This window comes from Rhynchophorus ferrugineus, unplaced genomic scaffold (genome assembly GCF_030347505.1).
Source record: "Rhynchophorus ferrugineus isolate W39M unplaced genomic scaffold, kcgeb_rfMv2 rfM3, whole genome shotgun sequence".
Classification (NCBI taxonomy): domain Eukaryota; kingdom Metazoa; phylum Arthropoda; class Insecta; order Coleoptera; family Curculionidae; genus Rhynchophorus; species Rhynchophorus ferrugineus.
In genome coordinates, this window is record NW_027472582.1 from 50,686,551 (window position 1) to 50,710,174 (window position 23,624).

At 31.6% G+C, this 23,624-nt stretch overlaps 1 protein-coding gene across 2 annotated transcripts in view; it reads left to right on the forward strand.

The window, feature by feature from the left end:
- The window catches only part of LOC143193247 (uncharacterized), a 327,672-nt gene that overhangs the window by 170,420 nt on the left and 133,628 nt on the right, over positions 1–23,624 (forward strand). For both annotated transcript variants that reach the window (XM_076399328.1, XM_076399327.1), the window contains exon 2: positions 8,501–8,709. In XM_076399328.1, the coding sequence (XP_076255443.1) occupies positions 8,501–8,709 (209 nt within the window). The remainder of the gene's footprint in view (positions 1–8,500; positions 8,710–23,624) is intronic.

Genomic DNA, 23,624 nt, shown 5'->3' on the forward strand with positions numbered 1-23,624 from the left:
TTTAAAATAATTGTCAATTCAAAACTCAATATATAATACATATTTCTGAACACACTGGTTGAGTGAAGTCATAAAGCAGCAAGAAGAATGTATCTTCGCCCAAACTTGAACGTAAATAATTGCATAACTAACATGTTAAGGAGAAAGCTCTTTCTGATTTACTAATTGGTAACTCCTCTGGAAATGTTGTGGTCAAGATCCTGTTGTAGTTCTCTAGAACAAAATCTTATTATTATATTTTAAACCGCAATATCGAATTGTTTTTTAATGCTCTTGGAGGTTCATAGTCGTTGTTGTCCCCCATTTACACACTAAATAATGTCGATCGAAATGGAAAGAAAAAATGTTTGATGATAATTCTTATAGTTTATTCGGCGAGTCACTAGGGTGTATGTACTCTAACATTGTTCTAGTGAAATACAGTGCCTTTACTAGTAATCCATCAGGGTATTTTTTAACTATTAATTATTAAAAATTGCACATATCATGATGACGAATTCCCTCCCAATTTGCCGATATTTTACGCATAAATGTCGTACGTGATCTACATGTTATTGCCCATAACACAGGCCTGCAAAAAAAAATTAAGAGACGTTTAGGATTCGTGAATCCTTACATTTTTGGGTGTGCTGAATCTTAAAATAATTTCCCTTTTATTGGAGCATGATATATTTCTTGACAAATCGTTTCAATTTTTAGCTACAAACCACTAACGATAGATATTTTGATCAAAAACACACTAAAACCTTCCTTCCTTTTCCGTCTTCTTAAACAGTCGCACATTATTCTGGTAACATTGAGGTATATCTTTTTTTTAGTACCCAGTTCTTATTTTTTAAAAAATGAAATTGAAATTGAAATTTATCAAATTCCCCTTCATTCACAAAATTGTATGGAAAGTAGTAGAGGTGGGATTGAAGAAAAATTAAAATCATACACATTAGGAAACCTAAAGCTTGGAATTTTTTGACGATTTATTTATAGTTTTTAAGGTTTTATAATTACCTAGAAATTTCTCTAAGAGCTCTTTTAAAGCAAACCACTCTTCTTTTTAAGAATCTCTCAAGGTCGCTGTGAATGATGGATTAGCTATATCTTCTAATGCCTGGTCTAACAAATACAACTTCCATCTCCTTTGCTCCTGCATTAAAGCAATATCCATCTTTGGGAAGTGATTTTGCAAATAGCTGTAATGCCGTAGTGGTAAAATCACTTTATGTGGAGGTACCAGTTTTTCTGGAAGCCGTCTTTTTCACCCAATTTAAGCTCCCTACCTGAAGCAATTCCTACCTGTTGTAGGTTTCTTAGAGATATATACAGTGACCTACAATAATGGAAGCATGAAAATGAAGAATGAAAATTGCCGTTGTGAAGTAGTACTGCTTTAAGGCTTCTTTATTTATAAATCTATGAAAATGCGACATTGTGATATAGATTGTAGCAAATAATATAAATGTATTAAACAAATATATATTGTAGTATATCGGTTTCAATAACATAGACTTAATAATTAAAGCGATTTATTTATTCGTTTTTATGAGATTTTGTTTTATTTCATTAAAAAAATTAAATAAAAGGCAAGCATTAAACCAACGCAACTAAAAATCAGACGTATATATCGGGAACAAAAACACCAACAATATTATTTCATCCGACCATTAAGAGCAATACGAATATTTTTGATTATTTTAATAGCAAAATCCTTTTATAATATTAACGGATGTTTTTAATTAATGGATTATATATTTAAAAATATATCTGAGTGTATTTTCTGGTTTGCTGAATACTCTTCATATAAATTCGTTTATTTATTTATAAAAAAATAATGGGGCTATGTTAAACGATATATCTTTTTATTCTCTATGTATGTAATATTCTTATTAAAAGAGCATGTTTTTTATGAGACTGACTAACCCATAATTTTACCAAATAATTTATTTAAATTTATACTAGTGTTTTGTTAACTATTATTAAATTTGCAATTTAACTATAATTTTTAGTATTTTTAATGAGATCCAAAAATTTAAAATTTAGTAAATTCAACAAGAATTGTGACACGTGTGTTAAGCTTCTAAATAAATAATAAAAACTTTTTTTCATTGGAATTTCTTTCTTTTCTTGGTTAGTGATTTTGTGAAATAGGTGCCAAATAAAATTTTAGCATATTTTTATTATCACTTGGTTTAATTAATTTTTTTTATAAAATTTAGGAAGAGTTAAAGAAGTTTCATTTGGTTGATATAAGCAATTCTTAAATAATTTGTTTATTTATGCTTTGTATCATGAAAATCGTTTTTCTTACATATTTAAAAAAACAGTACAGATTTTAAAATTAATTTTAGTTCACTTATATTCTCTTGTTATGTATGATTCCATTCATTTTGGTTACATTGTAAATATGTATATTTTTTATTATCAAGGCACCTATTCAAATTAGCTATATATTTATAGTCATTGTCTTAATTTTATTTAAATATTTTGCACTAATTTTATAAAAATATTGAGGTGTTCTCTATGCTCTATTTGAAAATAGGGTCCAAATAACTATGTTATTATAATATTGTAGATCTAAAATTTAAACACGTAAACCAATACCAATGAAACACAGTGTAACTCTGGCATTATGTTAATAGAATACGATGAAATTAGGTGGTATATATTTGTATCTAGTTTATGAATTTGCATTTAAAGGACATATTCTATCTCGTTTTGGATTGAAAAAGGAAACACGCGGGTATTTTATTACTTTGGAAATATAGAGTCTTTCGTTAACAAGCAACTTGCAACAGCATGTTTAAGGGTGGTGTTATATTTCCTCAAGAACGATATTTGCTTATCGTATTGAGAATAAAAAATACGTAAATGTTTATAATTATTTCGATAATGTGAGGTAGCAAGGAAAAAATTAAAAATACATTAGAGCATTGAGATATTTTAGTCGTCACTGTTTCTGTCGCTTCCCAATTTTTAACCGACTTCGAAAAAGGAGGAGGTTCTATGTTCTGCTATACATTTCAAAGACGCGCACAAAATTTTCTTATATTTTTTATCTAAAATAATCAGATATTTGTTTATAAGGTCATTGCTGAGTTGATATCGGTGTGATATAATAATTTAGTGTGAGAACCATTCAGTTTGCTTTTTAAGCATTCACTTTATGATATGAGACCACATTGAAGCAAAAAAGCATCTATTTTTCCTCATTACCGGCCTGCACTTTTAATTGGTCAATCCAATTTAAATTTTTTTATAAATTTTAGTAAAAGAACTGCGTAATTTATTGAGTGAATATCTAACAATAAAAAGAAAAAACCTAAAAGGGTTCCACTCAAAGTGATCAATTGGTAGTAGTTAATACAATATTGTAATTAAAAAATTTGCTTAGGTAGGTATTAAGCTAAATTAAATAGATAGCTTAGATGAGTTTTTTGTTTATTTTTATGTTGTTATTACAACGTTTATTACATACGTATTTTTTTAAATGTTTTTTTTGTGTGTGTTCGAAGTCTAAATTTTATTATTTTATACTTATTAGTGAGTTCATTATTTATTTTTGAAATCTGTTCAATTTTTTAAAAATATTTTATTCCCTTTTATGAAATATATATAAATTATTATATATAAATATTTATGCCCTTCTTGACTAGAATAAGATGAGACGGAAAAATAAAGTTTTATTAAAAAAACGAATTAACAAGCTGCAATAGACATGTCATTTCAACGTTGTAATGAGAAATCACGGCATTTTTTGGAACTGTATAAGGACTATATGTTTGCTTCAAGGATATCAATCGATCACAATTTCACAACACCCTACGGGAAAAAACTAGTGGGGTCAAGTCGTACGATCTTTGTGACCAACTCCCGTCATTCACACACTTCATAATATTTAGAAGCAGAAATTAATTATAGCACAGACATTATGAATTATAGCACAGAAAATTGACCTAAAAAGAAACGAATCAGAAATTTTAATAAGAGATCCCGTGGCGTAAACGTAATCGAAATAAGTACATTTTCTTAAAAGTCAATTCAACGATGACATTCAATCGTTTCGCAGCCCGCCGACAAAAAAATAAGTTAACGGAAAGTTTTCATCGACGTCACGATATTAAGCTGTGCGCATAAGGAAAATCCGGAGTCACGTTTGACGTGTGCACTTTATCAAACGTTCGGATATAAAGAGGGGAATAAAATGTTTTCGAATCTAAAAGCAATACAGATATTTTTAAAATGTTGAATACGTGACGTAATCGAACAAGAGGTAAATACAGTTCGATTTATGAACGGTGATTTATATTCTAAGAATTTTAATTAATTGAAGCGAATTTAGTTTTCGATTTTTAATTATTCGTAATTTAAAGTGAACTTCTGTTATTAGTTTTAATCCTTTCAAACTATATATTAAATGTATTAACTACGGCATGAAGGGACTTGCATTAGTAAAAATATCTTTATTATTTATTTGACTGTACTATAAATCCCAAAAAGTATATCTGGACCACACTTGCTGCTTAATCTGGGCTTGGAACATCGAACTTCGAGATTAAGTTTGCTGACTGGTCATTGCTAAACTTAGATACAATGCCAGAAGGACTTGTATATTGTATTAATCAGCCAAGTTGCGTGACATAAAATTATTCTTTACTGGATTTTACAACCCTACATCCGATATATTCAGGTGTCCCGCAGGGTAGTGTTCTTGGCCCATTGTTATATCTATTGTATATAGCTGACCTATCGACCTCTAGAAACACTATTGTTCCAACATATGCTGACGATACTGCGGCTTTACCATCACACGAGGATCAAATATCAGACACAAGAAACCTCCAACTACATCGTTGCTAAAAACATATACACCATGTTCAAATACCAAAGCAAATCAGACAAAATCTACTTATCTGATATTCACCCTTTGCAGAAGAACTTGTCCCTAAATAAAAATTAATAATTATGAACTCCCGTAAGCCGACAACGTTAATTATATGGGAATGAATTTTGATCGACCTTTAACATGGAAAGGACATATAGTAAAAACAGCAAAGTGTAAATATTTTGGGCTTAAACTAAAGCAAATGTATTGGCTGATATCTTTGGCTCCTTGGATAACTGTATAGGTCAATATACTATTACTAGGGGTACTACTAGCAAATTTAACATACCTCTACTCCAGAGGTTACTTCAGAATAAAGATTGTTATGTGTCCATGTTATGTCTTCAACAAACTAATTCAGCGCGATATCAGTTTAAAACCCATATCGAGTGTGATTCGAAATGTTAGTGCAAGATACTCTGAAAGACGGATGCATCCCAAGCCACTCGCCAAACAGTTGTTATGTGCGCGACGATATTGAAGTGCGCAGATTCAAACGCAAACTACCATACGAAATGATTAAAGTTCATATACAATGAGACATAATTATAACTAGAATAAGTTAAATAGTCTGAAGAATAAGTTACGACATACTTTATTATTCTAGTATTCTAACTTATTAGTTAGAATAATATCTAGAAAAATATTTAGATTATAAGTTTGAACAGCAGATCACTTACTGACGCCATCTTCTACATGTTAGAATAATTATTTTGTATAATGTAAAATCATATAATAATACTTATTGCCCACGGGTGGATTCTTGAAGTTCTAAAAATTAATAAAAAAAAGATTTTACAACGTTGATTAGATATATCTACGACTAGTATTATTAACATAAATTCACTATTTCCATCTTTCACATTACACTTTTCCACTCGAACAACTTCCTTCGCCTTCCTTCCAATAGAACTATATTCGGGCTGACCAATTACAAAAACGTGCTGATAAATAAATTACTGTTTTACATCTTCTTGTCGCCCTGATTGCTGACATTTCATTCAATCACCAACTTTGTCATATATTTTACCTTTTTATTTATTTAATTTACATCATTTATTATACCTATAAACAATTATTAACTTAAAGTATTTCAACTATTTTACCCCTTCTTGTCGCTCTGATTGCTGACATTGAACTAGCGAAACGACGATAAGTTAAAAGACAAAAAGCGGCAAAAAATAAACATTATCTACATAGATTTTAAACATGTATTGTGGTTCGCTATAAATGCTGTCCTTCGAGCCAAACTATTAAGAATATTATTTTAGCGTTGTACCTGGTTGCTCAGTGGCTTTTACTATTTTAATCAAGATCGTATATTCCCTCATACTGCAAGAACATTGCTTCTATTTCGCCCACTAATTCTATACTAATATATTTGTAGCATACATATTTGAATAATTTACTTATATCCTATTATTAACAACCATCCCCAATATCAGAATACACATTTATATATATATATATATATATATATATATATATATATATATATATATATATATACGATATTACGATATTAAGTATTACGATATTTTATCACAAAGTATGTTTAATTATTTCTTGTCTGTTTTGTCGATTATTTTGGCAAGGTCTAGAACAATTCAGTGCTCCAAATATTTTATTTGAACGTTTTATTTAATGTAAATACTAATAGAATAAAAAGTGAGTACGTAGCGAGGACAATATATGTTTGAAGGTATATAATATTACATCAATGTAACATATTAACTAGCTGACTCGACAGATGTTGTCCTGTCCGAGCTGTGAGTAGTGAATTTGAATTAGAACAAATAATTTTAAAAAAACTCTATCAAAAAACATATTTTATTCTAATGCTTTTTAATGACCCTACAGTGTTAGTTTTGTTTTTTAATACATACATAAATAAATTGGTTGGTTTTCCGACACGAGAACATGCTATAATCAATTGTTCATGTGAAAAAATAACTGTCGCCGTTAAACTATCAAAAAAAAGTTTTTTTTAATTTTCCAGTATTCTTAGATTTTTGGAAATTTTCTTTCCGAAAAAACTTTTCAGGTAGTATTAGAAAATTCGAAAAAAACATATTAAACCAAATTTGCTTTCAAGGCATGTCGAAAATATATTGATATTTTTGATTTTTTGGTAAAATATCGAAATTTTTCGTGGTTGATGCAACAAAAATTCAATATATCGAAATACATATAACGATATATTTTTACTGGTCAACATCCCTATTTCACGCTATGACATGGACAATTTTTATCCGACCTCAAATATGGAGCAATAAATATGGAGTATGTTCAGCAATTTCTCCCTCAATTATGGACTGATTTTCAAAATTCTTTTTTATTGGAAACAGTGCACACCCGAGGTGGTCCCACTGGAATCAAGTCAGGATCTAGTGGCGAACACTGGGGAAATCAAGGGAACACCTCAAATTTCAAAGACACATACAATGTTTTTACATATTTTTGTGCTGTGATTAGATCATTAGGTTTTGTTGTCGTTCCAGTTTAGTTAGAATATTTGTCAAATCACTTAGGCTAGATAGCGGGCCCCGGGGCCCGAAGCGTTCCTTATTTTCAATTATTGTTTCTTTATTCCTATTTTTCCTCGTACGGAATGAACCTTTACTTCTCGTACCCATTGCAATACTTACTAAAATGTATTGATTGCAATTTATTGAGTAAGTATCTAGCAGTAAATAGAAAAAAATAAAGTATTTAAAAACAATTGAACCGACTTTAAAAAGTAAATATGCAACATAACTAACAATTAATTACTTTGAAGACTGTGCGGAGCACAAACAATACAAAAATAATAATATAATTTTTTAAAGACATTCGCGCAATTAAATTACGAACAAAACAAATCTAATTTGTTGCTCGTACCGACTTCAAAATGATCAGTTCGTAGCTGTTAGAATAATATTGTAAATAGATAAATAGGTTTAGGTAGGTATTAAGCTAAATTGTGTATATATACTAGAATATAAAATACGTGTAGAAGATAGGTTAAATAAAGGTTTTGTTTATTTTTAATTAGTTATTACAACAATTATTAGGTAGATATTTTATTTTAAAACGTTTTTTTTTTTCGTATTAAAAATCTAGGTTGAAAAAGTCTATTCAATTTTTTTGTTAAAAATATTTTATTATACATAAATATAGATTATATCATCATACATCAAAGAACCGATTTCTATATAAACCAATGCATTATGATAATAAAGCCAACACCCTAAATTATTATTACGAATACAACTTTTATAGAAACTTTTCGAATTTTAACGTATTTATAGTCGAACCGAGCCGAGGCCCGCAAACTTTCCGACATAAAGAGACCTTTGTTAAGCAGAAAACTAAATACTCAAAAGCGAATTTCGATTCGGCCCGTCATGGCTCGCGACGAGCGTCCCAAACTTCATTTCGAAAACAAACGGAACTGACAAGCGACGAATTATTTCTGTTTGAAGTGGAGAAGAAATCACTGACCTGTTCTGTCCGCTCTCGCTGTCGCCATTTCGTCTACTTAAAGTCGCTCGTCTCGTCTTGCGATTCACCTTTGAAGTTTCGCGATTTTCGTGCAATCGTAGAAACTTGTTTTCTGACGCTATGCTCTCTCGTTTGTTGCAGGAATATCCAGTTTGAAAGACGTTGTCTTGGATATAAACCCGAGGGTGGTGGAGTATGGTAAGGAGAGCACGCTACGTTGCAGCTACAATTTGGAGAATGCGCCGCTCTACACGGTGAAGTGGTATCGGGGTCAGCACGAATTTTATAGATTTACGCCGAAGGAACTACCCAACACCAAGATATTCCCATTCGATGGAATGCATATTGATGTAAGTATGTTATAACACATTATGTTTTGTTAAATACTTTCGGAATATCTATATTTCGTATTTTTAATTTTAATATGTTTTTAAGTGTTTTGTTAAATTCTAAAATATCTAATTTCCAAAATTAAATATATTACTATGGATTCTTCATTTATTTTAACCCTTCCATATTAAATCCCAATATCTATAACATAATATTTTCCTTAATAATACAAATATGATAAAAAATCTATAAGTTTCACATCGAAGGCTGTGCTCATAAAGTTTAATACGAGGTTATAGAATTTTGGATTGGTCCACCTCATATCTTAAATCAGCTTTAATTTTTTATAGTTATGTTAGTTAAGTCTATTACACCGTACACCATTTCTGCATATTTTAGTTAGAACTCTTTTATACTGACTATTTTATATGTAGAAATAAGTTTTTATTCACGGAGTCATAGGTATTGAAAAACAAGATAGATAAAACTTTTACGTGAAAATATTTTCAAAACTTCCAGGAATAGCAAGAAATAGCTAATGTAGAACATAATATTAGGTAATGTAAAATATTTCTTTAAATAAATTGTAGACTGGCTAAACAGAAGAAAACTAGCAAAAGATTTATTAATTTATATTTTTAAAAAGCTTTGTTTTTTTAAATTATTTATTACAGTGTTACTAGTAGTTGCAGACTAACCTACAATTTGTCTTTATAATAACTTATATCTTGGTATATATCTAGAAGGATCCAGCATCCCAATAACCGGTAGGCCTAGTTTGGGTCCAATTATTCATACAGTCACTTGCCTGTTGTAATTTTCGTGTGGCTTCTTCGCTATTGTCTCTGGCAGTAAGAATAACAGTATCTTCAGCAAATGTAGCCATCGTGTAATTTTCATTCATAGTATAGCACCTGTGTAGAGCAGGTATATAAATGGCCCTAGTGTTCACTACCTTGTGGTACATCAGCTTTAGCTTCTTTTCTGTTCTGTTCTGGCTGTAGTGTAAGATTATTATAGTTGAGTATGTAATTCGGTAATATTTTCTGTAGCTTATAAACATGGTCGTCATGTCATATCTTATTAAGCGCTTCTGCTACTCCTAAGAATATAGATGAACATATGTTTTTACTCTCATAAGATTTTTCTATTACCTCTGTTATTTTATGAATTTGGCCAATTATTGAACTGAAACTTGTATATAGAAATTATGTTGTCTTCTCTATAATCGGTTTTATTCTTTTCGATAAGATTTTTTAAATACCATAGATATTACTATTAGCAGTGAGATAAGGTCTTTAAGCTTTTATTTAATTTGGTGATATTCCAGATTTTGGGATCATGATAATTGCAGTCATCTTTCATATCTTTCATATCTAGGACATGTTTTAGTTGAAATGCTGCATTGATCCAGTTTGAGAGCTTCAGAAATGCCAAAATATAAAATTTTTCAATAAGTGACAGTAAAAAATAGCGTCAAAAAAGAAAGTGGTTTATAAAATAGTACCAAAAAAGTAAGAAATACACTAGAAATAGTCCATAATATCTTTTTATTTTATTACAAAACAACTCGAAATAGTAGTTCAAGGACTATACAACATCTGAACTGTTTCCGACTAAATTATGAACTGAGATTTAAATGAAAGTTACCTTAAAACCAAGTGACTGAAACAGGTGAAGGATAATAACGATTCTCATAAGGGAACTTTCGAAATCATCGTCGAAAATTATAATATGCTGAGGTATATGAAATATGAAATAATTATAGAGAATATCTGTTATTATCTTACAGTGGTTGCGATGTTACAGAAAGTTAAATGTCTATAAAATGTAGACATTAAAATTAAATAGAAAATAAAATGAATATTATAAAGCTCCAGATAAATTACGAAGAACGCTCGAATCATTCATTACTTGCGCTAGATTCCAGAGAAACATAAGGTTTTAATACAATCATGTATCTATTGATCAAGGAGGAAACTTCCAATAGGGGAATCTATTCAGTTCAAGTATTCGAACTATATTTTCCATTATACTTAAAAAAATTGGGAATTATATTTAGTTCGACCTAATGAACCACTGATTGAAATCTGAGGGAGAACCAACACAGACAAGCCAATGCAGTCACCAAAACAAATGGTGCCAGTGCCATCACAATCAAGTCACATAATATATTAAACAAGCTCTTTTTCAGTCAGAATTAGCACACTGCAGATATTTAAAAACAATACAGAATTTACCTCTTACTTACATGTGAAAAGAGCACAATTACACTCGGTAATGTTACACATAATTACTACAAGGCTTAAAAGTTTTATTGAAGGAAAAATAATAAATACAAAAGATACTGTCGGTTCAAGCATATCTGAGGTAAACAACACAGTTAAAATGCAAACCCAGCACGTCACCAGACACAATGCTGATTTCTTAGAATATTTCGTAAATACTAATATAACAATTCGTTATTACTTGAAAATATAGTGTATGGCTACGCAAATAATTTACTGAAAACCATAATAATATTCAGAATACTATGTATCAGTCAATATGAACAACTAGTCAGTGCATATATCTCGCAGGAAAACTAAACATCATTTCTGTTTAATTTCAAAACATTATTAGCAATAACTATACGGTTGAATTGGTATAATACAAGGAAACGTTGTCAGTGCAACAAAGATATAACTTCAACGTACTTCAGAAAGTTTAACTGAATGCTTCAAACTCTAATTGGACCGGCAAACTGAAAATCAGCACCAAGTTCACGATCAAAATTTAATTAATTAACTTTATATAAAAACAACCCTCGCATAATGTCACGAAACATTAATTAAATTATATATTTTCGACCGGAAACTTTCAAGTTCAATCAAATATATTGCTCTCGTCACTTTTTGAACAGACAAAAATTACTAGGTTTTTGAATGTATTTTGATTAGCGATATCTATTGCTAAATAATTGCTAAATGACCTAATATGACTGTTAGATTCGGTAGTTTTGATGTTTCTTTACTCAAAATAACAGTTTTCCATTTAGTATTTACAAGTTACTCAATTTATACAAACGCTAGTCACGGAACGTCCAACATTCATTTCATACGATGACATGAAATTCAAAGAATGATGTTTAACACTTATTAAAGTGGCTGTTTAATTTGATAAGCTGACATATAGTCTATTTAAAGTTTTTTAGCAGATTAATGTTTTAATGTATTGCCTACCGCAATTTGTAAATTCGTTTCATAATCAGACAGCATTTTCTTTCACGTTCTGTTCTAGTTAAAAAAAGACACAATGCGGTCTGATTAGTTCGAACGCGTAAACTAATAAGCCTGTCAAAGTAGTCCATTTGTCAGACGTATGCAAAATTCTTGAAAGCAATAGTGATTACCAGGTTATAACTTATATAAATTATATTTGATAACATTTTTGTTCAATTATTTTATTTAGATTAGACCTTTGTTGTATGTCAAAGCCAAATTGAAGTAAAACTTAGAGTTGATCCAGGAATATTGCGTCTTCTTGACGTCACAAATTTAGATGACGTATGTAGAAAATAACTTTGAACAGACTATATATTCCATTGCAGCTCTGTCATTGACCGCTAGCTGCCTTTTTATTTAAAAATGATAATTTTAATGTTTATAACAAAGAACGGCTTGGAGGACCACAATGAACATAATAAATTGTAAAATTTGGACTAAAGTTTTAGTTTTAGTCAAGTTTTAAAATTTTTTAAGAACTGCCATTATACATATGAAAGTAATTCGTGATACCGTACGTATCAACTGAAAATATGATTTGGACAACACGATTTCATTGAGACAAAATAAAAGAGTGCCAGACGCTCTCTGTAGTGTATTGTGACTAGTAATGAAAAGTGTATGTACTACGACAATGCCAAGAGTAAAAATCTGGACTTATGCACGTGTCAACACTCAAGGGGAATAAAGCATTGTTGCGCATATGATCTGATCAGTAAGGTGTAAAGTGTTACAAGCTTTTAAAATCAAATAAAACTGTTACTATACTGTAACTTTACAAATTCAGCATATTGCAAAACAACACCAGGCTAGATATTGCAAGAGTTCTGAAGGATACATTGTTGCAGCACGAATGAGAAGTTCACCAGTAATAGCACTTGTTCATATTGATGCAGCATGGCTTGGCTTGTATACGGTTTCGAAACTCTAAATATGTGCGAAAATGGATTGATGGATTGGATAGCTGCTAAACTAACCTTGATCTCTAGACACAGTATCGCGATGTTGTCAGAAAAATGATAAAAAGTTGTTGAAATGATATAAAATATTTTAATTATTATATATTCTTCCAATTTGCACATTTTCTGTATCAAATCTATCTTTCCAAAATGAAATATAAGAATACACTTAAACAGTGTATCTACTGAATGCAATGAGCTTTGGAAAAGACACATTTAGATATGCGTATTGATATTTAAAAGTAACCATTAATCGTTAGCTTATATTTTGAATATAAGCTGTTTATATACTGAAATTTTAGGAATAACAATTCCATGGTAGAAAAACTGACAAGCAAAAATAATTGATAGGTAAAAGGATATTGATTCGCGGTTATTTTCTTCAAAGTACCGTTTGAAAAGTTCCATTGAAGGGATTGTCCAATTTTTTCTGAATCTCGATATCATACCTACACCTGCACCCTTTGTGCTTTATACTGAATGGAAGCTCGAATCTTATCTGTCACTTTATTTGGTTGCAGTTCTAGATCTTGCAAGTTGCGTAAAGTGTTGTGTATGGAATATCGTATCAGGGAAAACGATCTTCGTGTCTTTAATAATGCATGTAATTGTTTTGTTTTATATAAATCGTGAGTTAATCATGTTTTTCTCATAATATGGTAAAAAAATAATTTTAATATGATAAGTTAATAAAACTAGTTTTGGTCGTATTTTCAACAATTTCATTAAATTTAACAATTCATTTAATTATATAATTCATAGTTCCTGCCATTTGTCCTATCTATTTAATCTATACAACTTATTTAGTTATATGTATGTTGTATATATTATTATTTATGTTATATTATGTTATTATGTAATTATGTAGAATTTATGAAATTTTTCTGCATATTTTCATTACTTCATTCATCCATTGATATCATCTTTTATCGTTTAGACCATATTTCACACCTATATTATATATTGAGAAACAATAACCAGGCTTATTTGATGTTTTAAAGAATAAGTTTTACTTAAATTTTTAAATACTTTACTAATTTGTTCTACTGTTCGACCTTTAAAATGGCAGATTTGAAATTTTTATTTTATATAATACTCTGGAATGTTGCCTTTGTAGGTAAATAATTTTTATTTGTTTTCTATGGATTTCTTTAATCTACTTCTACAAAACTTGTAGAAGCTAGTTTATAAATGCTAATATTCTTTGATGCTTGAACATAATATGCTTTGAACTTGATGCGCAAATTGAAGTATTTATTATCTGCAACAGTCGAGTATATTAACGAAATCTGAAAGGGCTTAGAAGATAACGCTAATAAAATGTACATAAAAACCTTAATAAATGTTTTAACTAACTTTAGTATAATGATATAATATGTGTTGAGAGACTAGAACTATTTTTTTAACTATTTTGTGTTTATAATCCGAATGTTTTTCACAACTAATTTGCTGCATTTATGGAATTAAAATAACCGCGTGTATTTAATAATCTTTTGTGGAAATAACATGTGATAATTTAGAAATATACTTTATTTATTCATAATATTGATATTCTCGTTCTTTTTAACCGTATTACATTTTTTTGATATTTTGATGCTGGACGACTATTTTATAAGAGAAATATTAACACTTTTTATAAAAACAAACCTAAGTTTTAAGGAACTATGATGTGTATTGTATGATGTATTAATTTTCATTGGCGCCAGAAATATCTTAAATTGAGCCTTTAAAGTTGCTGAAACGCCAACCAAAATTTATATATTATGCATAAATCTTCGTTAAGTTCGAGGTATTTCCGCAAACTTGCAAGCCACACTCTATTATAAATTAACGGGATTTTAATACGCGTAATGCTGACATCTTTATTGAAATATAATATAGATTCATAAAATTAATTATAGTTAAATATTGTTTAGTTATGAATAGTTGGTAAAGCTTTGATTTCGAAAATTATATATTGGTCAGGTTACTTTAATATGTAATAAACGTGGAAAATTAATTTTGTTTCTTATAACTAATATATGAGTAGTAATAGCTTTGGGAATTATCTACTGAAAACAGTTGAAACAGAAGATAATATAGCGCCAAATAGTAATTACTTTTTCAGTGTAATGCACGTCTCGACTGTTTTTAACCGAGTTCGAAAATGGAGGAGGTTCTATGTTCGACTGTATATATTTTTTTAACGCTTGTTCGCCGATTTATCCGTCAATTATTGACTGATTTACAAAATTCTTTTTCTACTCGACAGTCTGCACTTCCGAGGTGGTTCCATTGGAACCTAGTTATGATCTGCTGGGGGGTAAATCGAGAAAAACGCTTAAATTTCAAAGGCACGTACAAAGTTTTGACATTTATATTATCTAAAATAATAAAATATTTGGCTATAATGTTATTGCTGAGATGATGAAATCAAAGGCCATTCCTTTTAAACGTTTGTCTTTTAAACAATAGCTATAGCATATAAGGCCTCGTAGAAATATTGTAGACAATTACTTTTATGGTGTAATTGTTAAAGCGTTTAGCTCTCAATCGGAGGTCGCGGGTTCGATTCCCGGCCCGGTAGATAACCCCTTGTGCTATTTTAGTTAAAACATTTGTCAAATTACCTAGGCTAAGTAGCGGACCCCAGGGTCTGAACACTACTACAATCTACTACACGTATTTTATATTCTTCTATATACACACAATTTGGCTTAATACCTACCTAAACCTATTTATTTATTTACAATTTTACTACAATTACTACAAACTAATCAATTTGAAGTCGGTGCCCGAGCCCAGAGAATGTAAAAATAATAATATAATTTTGTGACATACAAAAAATTTAACTACCAAACAAAACAAATTTAAATTAATATAACTGTTTGGTTTGGTTGGGTTTTTAAAATGAAATTACGAACAAAACAGATTTAATTTGTTAGTCGGCACCGACTTCACACTGATCAGTTGGTAGTAGTTAAAATAATATTGCAAATAGATAAATAAAATAGGTTTAGGAAGGTATTAAGCTAAATTGTTTGTATATCGTAGAATATAAAACACGTATAGTAGATAGGCTAAATAAGGGTTTCCTTTATTCTTATTTAGTTATTAAAAGGATTGTTATGTGCATATTTTATTTTAAAATATTTTTCTGTGTTGAAAATCTAAGTTTGATTATTTTTAAATTTTTAGTGAGTTCCTTATTTATTTTTTAAGCTAGGTTCAATTTTCTTGTTAATATTTTATTTACAGTTGTGATAACAGACGAAGTAGAAGAAGGAGATGTACGAATTTTTTAACGTATTAATTCCGTGAGAGAAGGTGGCGGATAAAATTGCTTGAATCTGCGTGCCGTAGAATTTTTAATAATAATTGGTTTATTTCTATTTCATTGGGAAGCGGGATTACGAATGTTTCTTGTTTTTTAACCCTGCCCTAAGATGTATGCGGAAATATATGTATTCTTGTACTAATTTTTAGAAAAGTAAGAGAAATTTGGATTCTATTATGTTCCAAAGATCAGTTTAGTTTTGAAGGATAGTTGACGTTTGACTTTCACAGAGTAAAGACGTGTTCGGAGAGATGGTCAGTAAAACGAAATAAAAGTGCAACATCTGTATCACAAATGCGGCCTTAGAAAACCTTTAACAATAACATTTTAAACATTGGTGACAAAGTGAAAGTGCGATCGGAAAAAAATGTCAGTATATTAGAAAATAAATGCATAATACCATAAAACGTTAAGGGCCGATAATTTGTAACATAAAAATAACGGTATTATTTCAATTTTCAATTTCAATTGAATTTTTAAATTTTACTTTTAATTTTCAATTATTTCAACAATACGTAAAAAAATTGGAAAAGAACACTGCACAAAAAACAGATAAAATTGAAATATCGACATCTGGCGTATCACATATTGCAGTTTTGAATCTAGAGAACACAACTAGAACGCAGAATGAACAGGCACTCTATAATGCGTGGATGAACGAAAAGTTGGCGCGGGAGAGTCTTGAAATTGCATTAACCAATATGCAAAAACAAATAAATGCCCTCCAGCTACAACTAAATAAACAAAGCTCTGAGCGCAAGGACAAAACAACGATAAACCACCAAGCCAACAAGAGCAATCCAATTGTTACATACGAAACAGATGAAGAAGAATTGCAGAAAAAAGTAGGCTGGATAAAGGTTAAAAATAAAAAAAGAAAACCAAATAATTCCCCAGGATCTTCAACACAGCAAATATAAATAAAATTAAATAATGAACAAAATAAAGAAATTAGAATGCCCAGGCCACCCCCAAATTTGAATTGCTTTACGAAACACTGTGGTAAAACACTATAGTATTCAAAAAACAGTACTAAACAATGGACAAATAAAACTGAACGCCGAATGTCGAACAACATTCACAAAATTTATAGTAGATTCTTTAGAGTTACTGAAACTGCTATGGCACACTTATGAACACAAACAAACCAGAAACATCAAAGTTATGGCAAGAAGGCTGCCATCAACAGCTAAAAGTGAAAAAATTATCGCAGAACTAAACCAAAATGGGATTAAATGCTTAAACGCGACAAATATTAAAAAAAAAGAAAATACCAAAAATAACAAAGGAGACATTTTAGTCCACAATAAGCCATTACCTCTATTTATGTTAGCCTTTGAACATGATACGGACTCAAAAACCATTTTTGGTATTAAAAGAATTTTAGGGGTCAATATAAAAATCGAACTTAATACAGCAATGCAAAAGATGCCAATTGCATGGACACACACAGATATTCTGCAGAAGAGAACTAGATGTGTAAAATGTTCCTGTAAACATATCACCACAGAGTATAGAAAACCCATAGAAGCTAAGCCGAAATATGCAAACTGAAATGAAGCGCATCTATCAAGTTATAGAGGATGTGTAGTTGCAAAAAAACTACAAGAGAGGAGAAAAAGAGTAGCTGAAGTTAAACCTCAAGAAACAATGAGTGAAAATAATCAATCGAAAAAATATAACAACGTTAATGGTGAAATGACTTAGGCCCAAATTATCAGTCAAAATAACCAAATAGACACAAAGGAAGATGAAGCAACCACCAACGAATTGTTACTTAAACTAATAGGAAAGATGGACAGACAAAAAAAATATTCGAATATTTTTTCGAAAGGATTGAAAAAGTAGAAATGAAAAACATTAGGCCTGTGGCCCCAAAAACCCGAAATGGCAAATAAAGATATCCGAATACAATTTGGAATGTTAATGGAATCCAGCAACATCACGCTACCCTACAAGTATTCCTAGATGCAAAAAATAGATATTTACCTAATATCAGAAACCCATTTAACAAAAGAATCCTTTATAAAATTTAGAGGATATACATCTTATCATACCATACATCCAGCTAACAACGCAAGAAGAAAAAGTGCAATTATCATAAAAAGGAGCATTTACCACCGTCAAGAACCCGGGATCAGAACAGCATAAAATCAGGTAACAGCAGTAACTATTAAATTAAGCAAATACAAGGTTACAATAAGCGCAATTTATTATCCTCCAAGACACAATCAAAAAAACGAAAATTGTTTGAATATCCTAAACAAACCGGGAGAAAAATTTATAATTGGAGGTGATTTCAATGCAAAAAATACAAGATGGGGATCCAGAATGACAACAACTAAAGGCAATGAACTGCATAAAGCAGCTGCTGAACTAAGATGTAGTTATATGTCAACTGGAAAACCAACTTATTGGCCGACTGATCAAAAGAAACCCCCAGATTTAGTTAGATTTCTTCATATTAAGAAACATAACATCCAACTATATAAAAGTCGAAGAAAATTTTAAGCTAAGTTCAGATCATACGCCAGTGATTCTGACGTTGAGCGAAAATATAATAAGACAAGAAAGAAACCCAACGTTAACAAACAAGGTAACCACCAGGCTACGATTTAGTAACAGGATAATTACTGCAAAAACTACCAAGAAAGGGAATTATAAAGCTCACCAACTTGATCAAAACAGCATTTAAATTAAAATATGTCCCAGACATTTGGAAGATGGCGAAAATTATAATGATTCCAAAACCTGGCAAGTCAGTAAACGAAATAAATGACTATACACCTGCTGCCAGTTATATCAAAGGTTTTTGAAAAATTTCTGTTGAAAAGAATAAAACCGATCATAGAGAGAAAAAACCTAATAGCAACACACCAGTTTGGGTTATTAACAAGCACTTAATAATTGACCAGGTACACAGAATAACAGATATTAATAAAAAGATGTTATGAAAGTAAAAAAGTATGCTCAGCTATATATTTAGATGTAGCCCAAGCCTTCGATAAGGTTTGGCATTAAGGCCTTGTTCATAAACTACAGAAAATGCTGCCAAAACAACACCCTGAACTACTAAAATCATACATTACAACCAGAATGTTTAAAGTCAAACAAGAAGAAGCTTACTCTACAATAAAAGGAGCTAAATCAGGTGTACCACAAGGAAGTGTACTGGGATCAATGCTTTATCTACTCTACCCTTGTGATATACCACAAATGGAAAATATTACGATAGCTACAATTGCTGATGATACTGCGATTATAGCTGTCGGAGACAATAGTGAAATAGCCTCACGAAAATTACAACAGGCAAGTGAAAATATAAATAATTGGACACAAGCATGGAAAATAAAAATTAATGAAAGCAGATCTGTACATGTCCAATTCACCTATAAATAGACGGTACAAGCACCAATAACATCATTCCACATAGCAACAACGCTAAATATCTCGGAATGAATCTCGATGCAAAACTTCGCTGGAAGCAACATATAAAGAAGAAAAGAAAAGAACTGGAATTGAATATAGGAAAATCACAATTATCAGTACATAATTAATTGCTATTATATAAGCAAATACTGAAACCTATATGGACAAACGGAGTTCAATTATGGGGATGTTCTGCAAAGTGTAACATAAATAAAATACAAACTTTTCAGAACAAAGTCCTGAGAGGTATTGTGGGTGCATCCAAATACTACAGGACAGATTACCTACATCGAAACCTTCAGATACCCACAGTTAGTCAAGAAATCAAGAAAATTGCAAGGGGGCATGAGAAAAGACTCCATTCTCATACGAATATTGAAATATTGCATCTATTGGATATCACCAGAATAGGACAAAAGAATCCAAACATTTGATCTTGTGAAACGACTAGTAACAATATATTAATTAAAATAATTTTAAAAAAATTAATTATGTAAAATTGTTTTCATATTTAATTTATTTTATTTAGTTAGCCACAAATATTTTTATCGCATTTTCAATAATTCAATATATGTTAGCTATTTAACTGTCGTACTCTTTTTTAACCTTTCCGTGGCCGAGAGGGTTATTATAGTTACCACAGAGAGGGTTTCTTTTTAATAACTTTCCTTTTTTATTTTTATTCCTTCAAGGTAATCCTGGAAAATATATTACTGAGCTCATTTAAAAAAATATTGAATTTAGTTGGAATTTACGACGTGTAACCGAGTTTAATTACGTAGAGTACCTTCGTTTCCCCGTACAGCCTAGAGCGTATCGAAATCCTATGCGCACAATATACGTCTCATCGTGAGACCTAGAGAATATTTATATGTTCATTCAACTAGAAGATGGCCATTTAGGATTTTTATGCAAATTATTGATATGGCTGCACTCAATGCCTATATGATATAAACTAAAAACTTTCGGAATTTTAAATGTAATGACCGAAGTTGACGACGATTTTTTTACGAAACCTGGCAAAAGAACTTGTACTCTCAAACATTATGCAAATCGAATATAAAGCTTTTGTGCCAGATCATAGAATAGAAATACCAAAATATCGCTCAGTACATGTAAAAACCCTACTTGCAATGTCAACCGAGACGAATTGATTTAAGCGGAAATAATAATTGAATGTCAAAATGAAATTTTATTAACTTTACACAAATTGTTAGATTATTTTATAATATTTTATAACTTTGCAAAAAGTCATGCGTAATTTATAACTTATCGAAGTGTTGCAATGGGTTATCATAGTTACCCCATACGGTCTCAAAAGTTATTTTTATAGCACGGTTCCGGTATTATTCCCTGAAACTTCAAGAAAGAAGTTTTAGTCATCAAAAGCCTTGAATAAACATTGATAGCCTTAGACAGTTGAAAATGTCAATCAAAAAGAGACGTAACAGTGGCCTGGATAAAGTATACATAGTCAAAAATAGTTTAGTATTCATGAATCAATATTTTGTTATTCTACACTAGCACATTATTAAATAATATTGAGAATTAGAATTCCCAAAGGGGAGAGTTCCACGGGCATCTCTACAATCAATTTCATCCACATTCCCAGCAATTGATGAATTTGAAGTTATTAGGACCGCTGGAGTCAACCAAGTTACAAGAAAAATGATCAAGGCCGGGCAAAAACGTTGTTTCAACAAGATCATGTTCTGTTGAAGATCTTCATAGATATTTTATATGAAGTACAAAAAGCGATAATTTTGTATACGCCGAAAAATGCGACAGAAGCTGAACATGTTCGCTTACAAATTATTAACTCCTTCAGGCTTTTTACTAAAATTACAAAGAGGTTTTCTTCCTATAGATTAGATTGATTTATCAGGTGAAAAATTGTGTGTGGTATCACTTTACTTTAACTATTTTGCAAAATTAATAGAAGCCTAAAAAATGGCTTCTATTTCATCCATGATTTTACCTCACATATCTGTAGCAATTCTATAGAGTAGAATATATTGTAGCTGTTACTATAATAGAAAATAATATAACTTACCCTTTATAAATATGACATTATAATATTTTACAAGTTGAGAAGAATATTGAACTAGAAAAAGCCATTATGTGAAAATATTGGGTAATAATATTGTATAACTCATGAAAATCTGCCTACAAACGCTTGTATGGAAAACGCTACTCTATATGCAGTTTTCTTCCATGTTGTTACATTCACCCATGAATGCCGATTTAGTTATTTGGTAATAATTAATACAGTGCCAACCGTTTCGGCGACTGTTTCTCAAAGTCACCCAAAGGAAAAAATTCCGCCTATAGTGCTCCGAGACAAGAAGAGGTTCATGGAGCTAATTAGAATTACTAAGGCACAATCAATAGACATTATAACCCGAAACAAAAAGGAGGGCATTTTCTTATTCGTCGCCACAAGCAACAATTATCTTAAACTCACTACCCTGCTCGAGGAAATGAATTACCCTTACCATTCCTTCTGTCATCCGGAGGAGAGAGCATTCCGGGTAATAATAAAAAACATCCCACAATCACTCTGCATTGACGAAGTACGTGAACTTCTCTTTGATCAAGGCTTCCATCCCACATTTGTGCAAAGATGGAAATTAAAATCCGGGATAGAACTACCAATTGTTCAGGTAGTTGTCCCTCGCGAAGAGCGACAGATCATATATATGACCAAACTCGGCGTCATCACAGTGAAGGTCGAGGTCCAGAGGGGAAACGGCCAGCCAGTGCAGTGCTTCAACTGCCAGCTTTTCGGGCACTCCAGCTCATATTGCCGAGCCCCCCCACGGTGCGTTAAATGTGCCAGGCATCACGACACTAGATCCTGTACCAAAATCCCAGAAGCACCTCCAAAGTGCAGCAACTGCGGTGAAATTCATACCGCAAACTTCAGCGGTTGCAGCTGCCGTCCTGCTCCAAGAAAACCAAAAATTCCAACTGAAACCAGGCCTCCACAAGGTTCTGCATGGAGTAACCAAGGTGGCAGGAAGCTAGCCCAAAAATTAGCCAGCGCTACGCAGCCTGCTCCAACTCAAACTCCTGCTCCAACCAACACACCGGACCTTAACTCCATAATGCAGGCGTTTACTGACCCGCAGGCTTTCCTACAAGCGATCGCCCTGGCTCACCAACTTGCTCGTCTTTTTGCAAATGTCGCCGCCTAAGCGGCAACACTTACCTGTCTCTATAACTTTCAGCAGCCTTTAACTCTTCGAAATGGCTGTTCCGAAATCTCTTATACTGATGACATGGAATGCAAATAGCTTACGCGGAAAGCAAGCGGAATTGGAAGACGTCATGACATTCTATGACGTCGACATCGTGCTCATCCAGGAAACTTTCCTGAAACTTTCGCATCGTCTCTCTTTCGAACACTTTTTTGTCTACAGAAACGATAGAATTCCGGGTCGAGGCGGTGGAACCGCCATTCTCGTCAGAAAAGGAGTCAAACACGAGCTCCTTCCATCGTTATCAGTAAACAACTTCGAAACAATCTCCATTAAAATCGATATCCAAGAACGTCCCTTCGTGATTACATCCCTGTACAGGAAATCTTCTGCATTCAACTATGCCGAATACCGATCACTCGTCGAAGGAAAATTTCCGAAAATAATAGGTGGCGACTTCAACGCCCACCACCCCACCTGGGGGTGTTCCAGAGCGAATCCCGCAGGTAACGCCATCGTAGCTCTAAGTGCAGATCTGGGCTACGGTCTTGCCTTGCCAGATGAACCCACCCATCACCCTAGTACAGTCTCTCAAGGCGCAGCAAGAATCCTTGATTTCTTTATTCTTCAAGACGTAAATCGCGATTCCGAAGTTCGAGTCCTTGACGAACTAGACTCTGATCATCGTCCGGTCCTTCTCAAACTCGGAAACTGCGCCACCACTCAAGTCCCACTAACAAGATTCAGGAAAAAAACCGACTGGAAAAA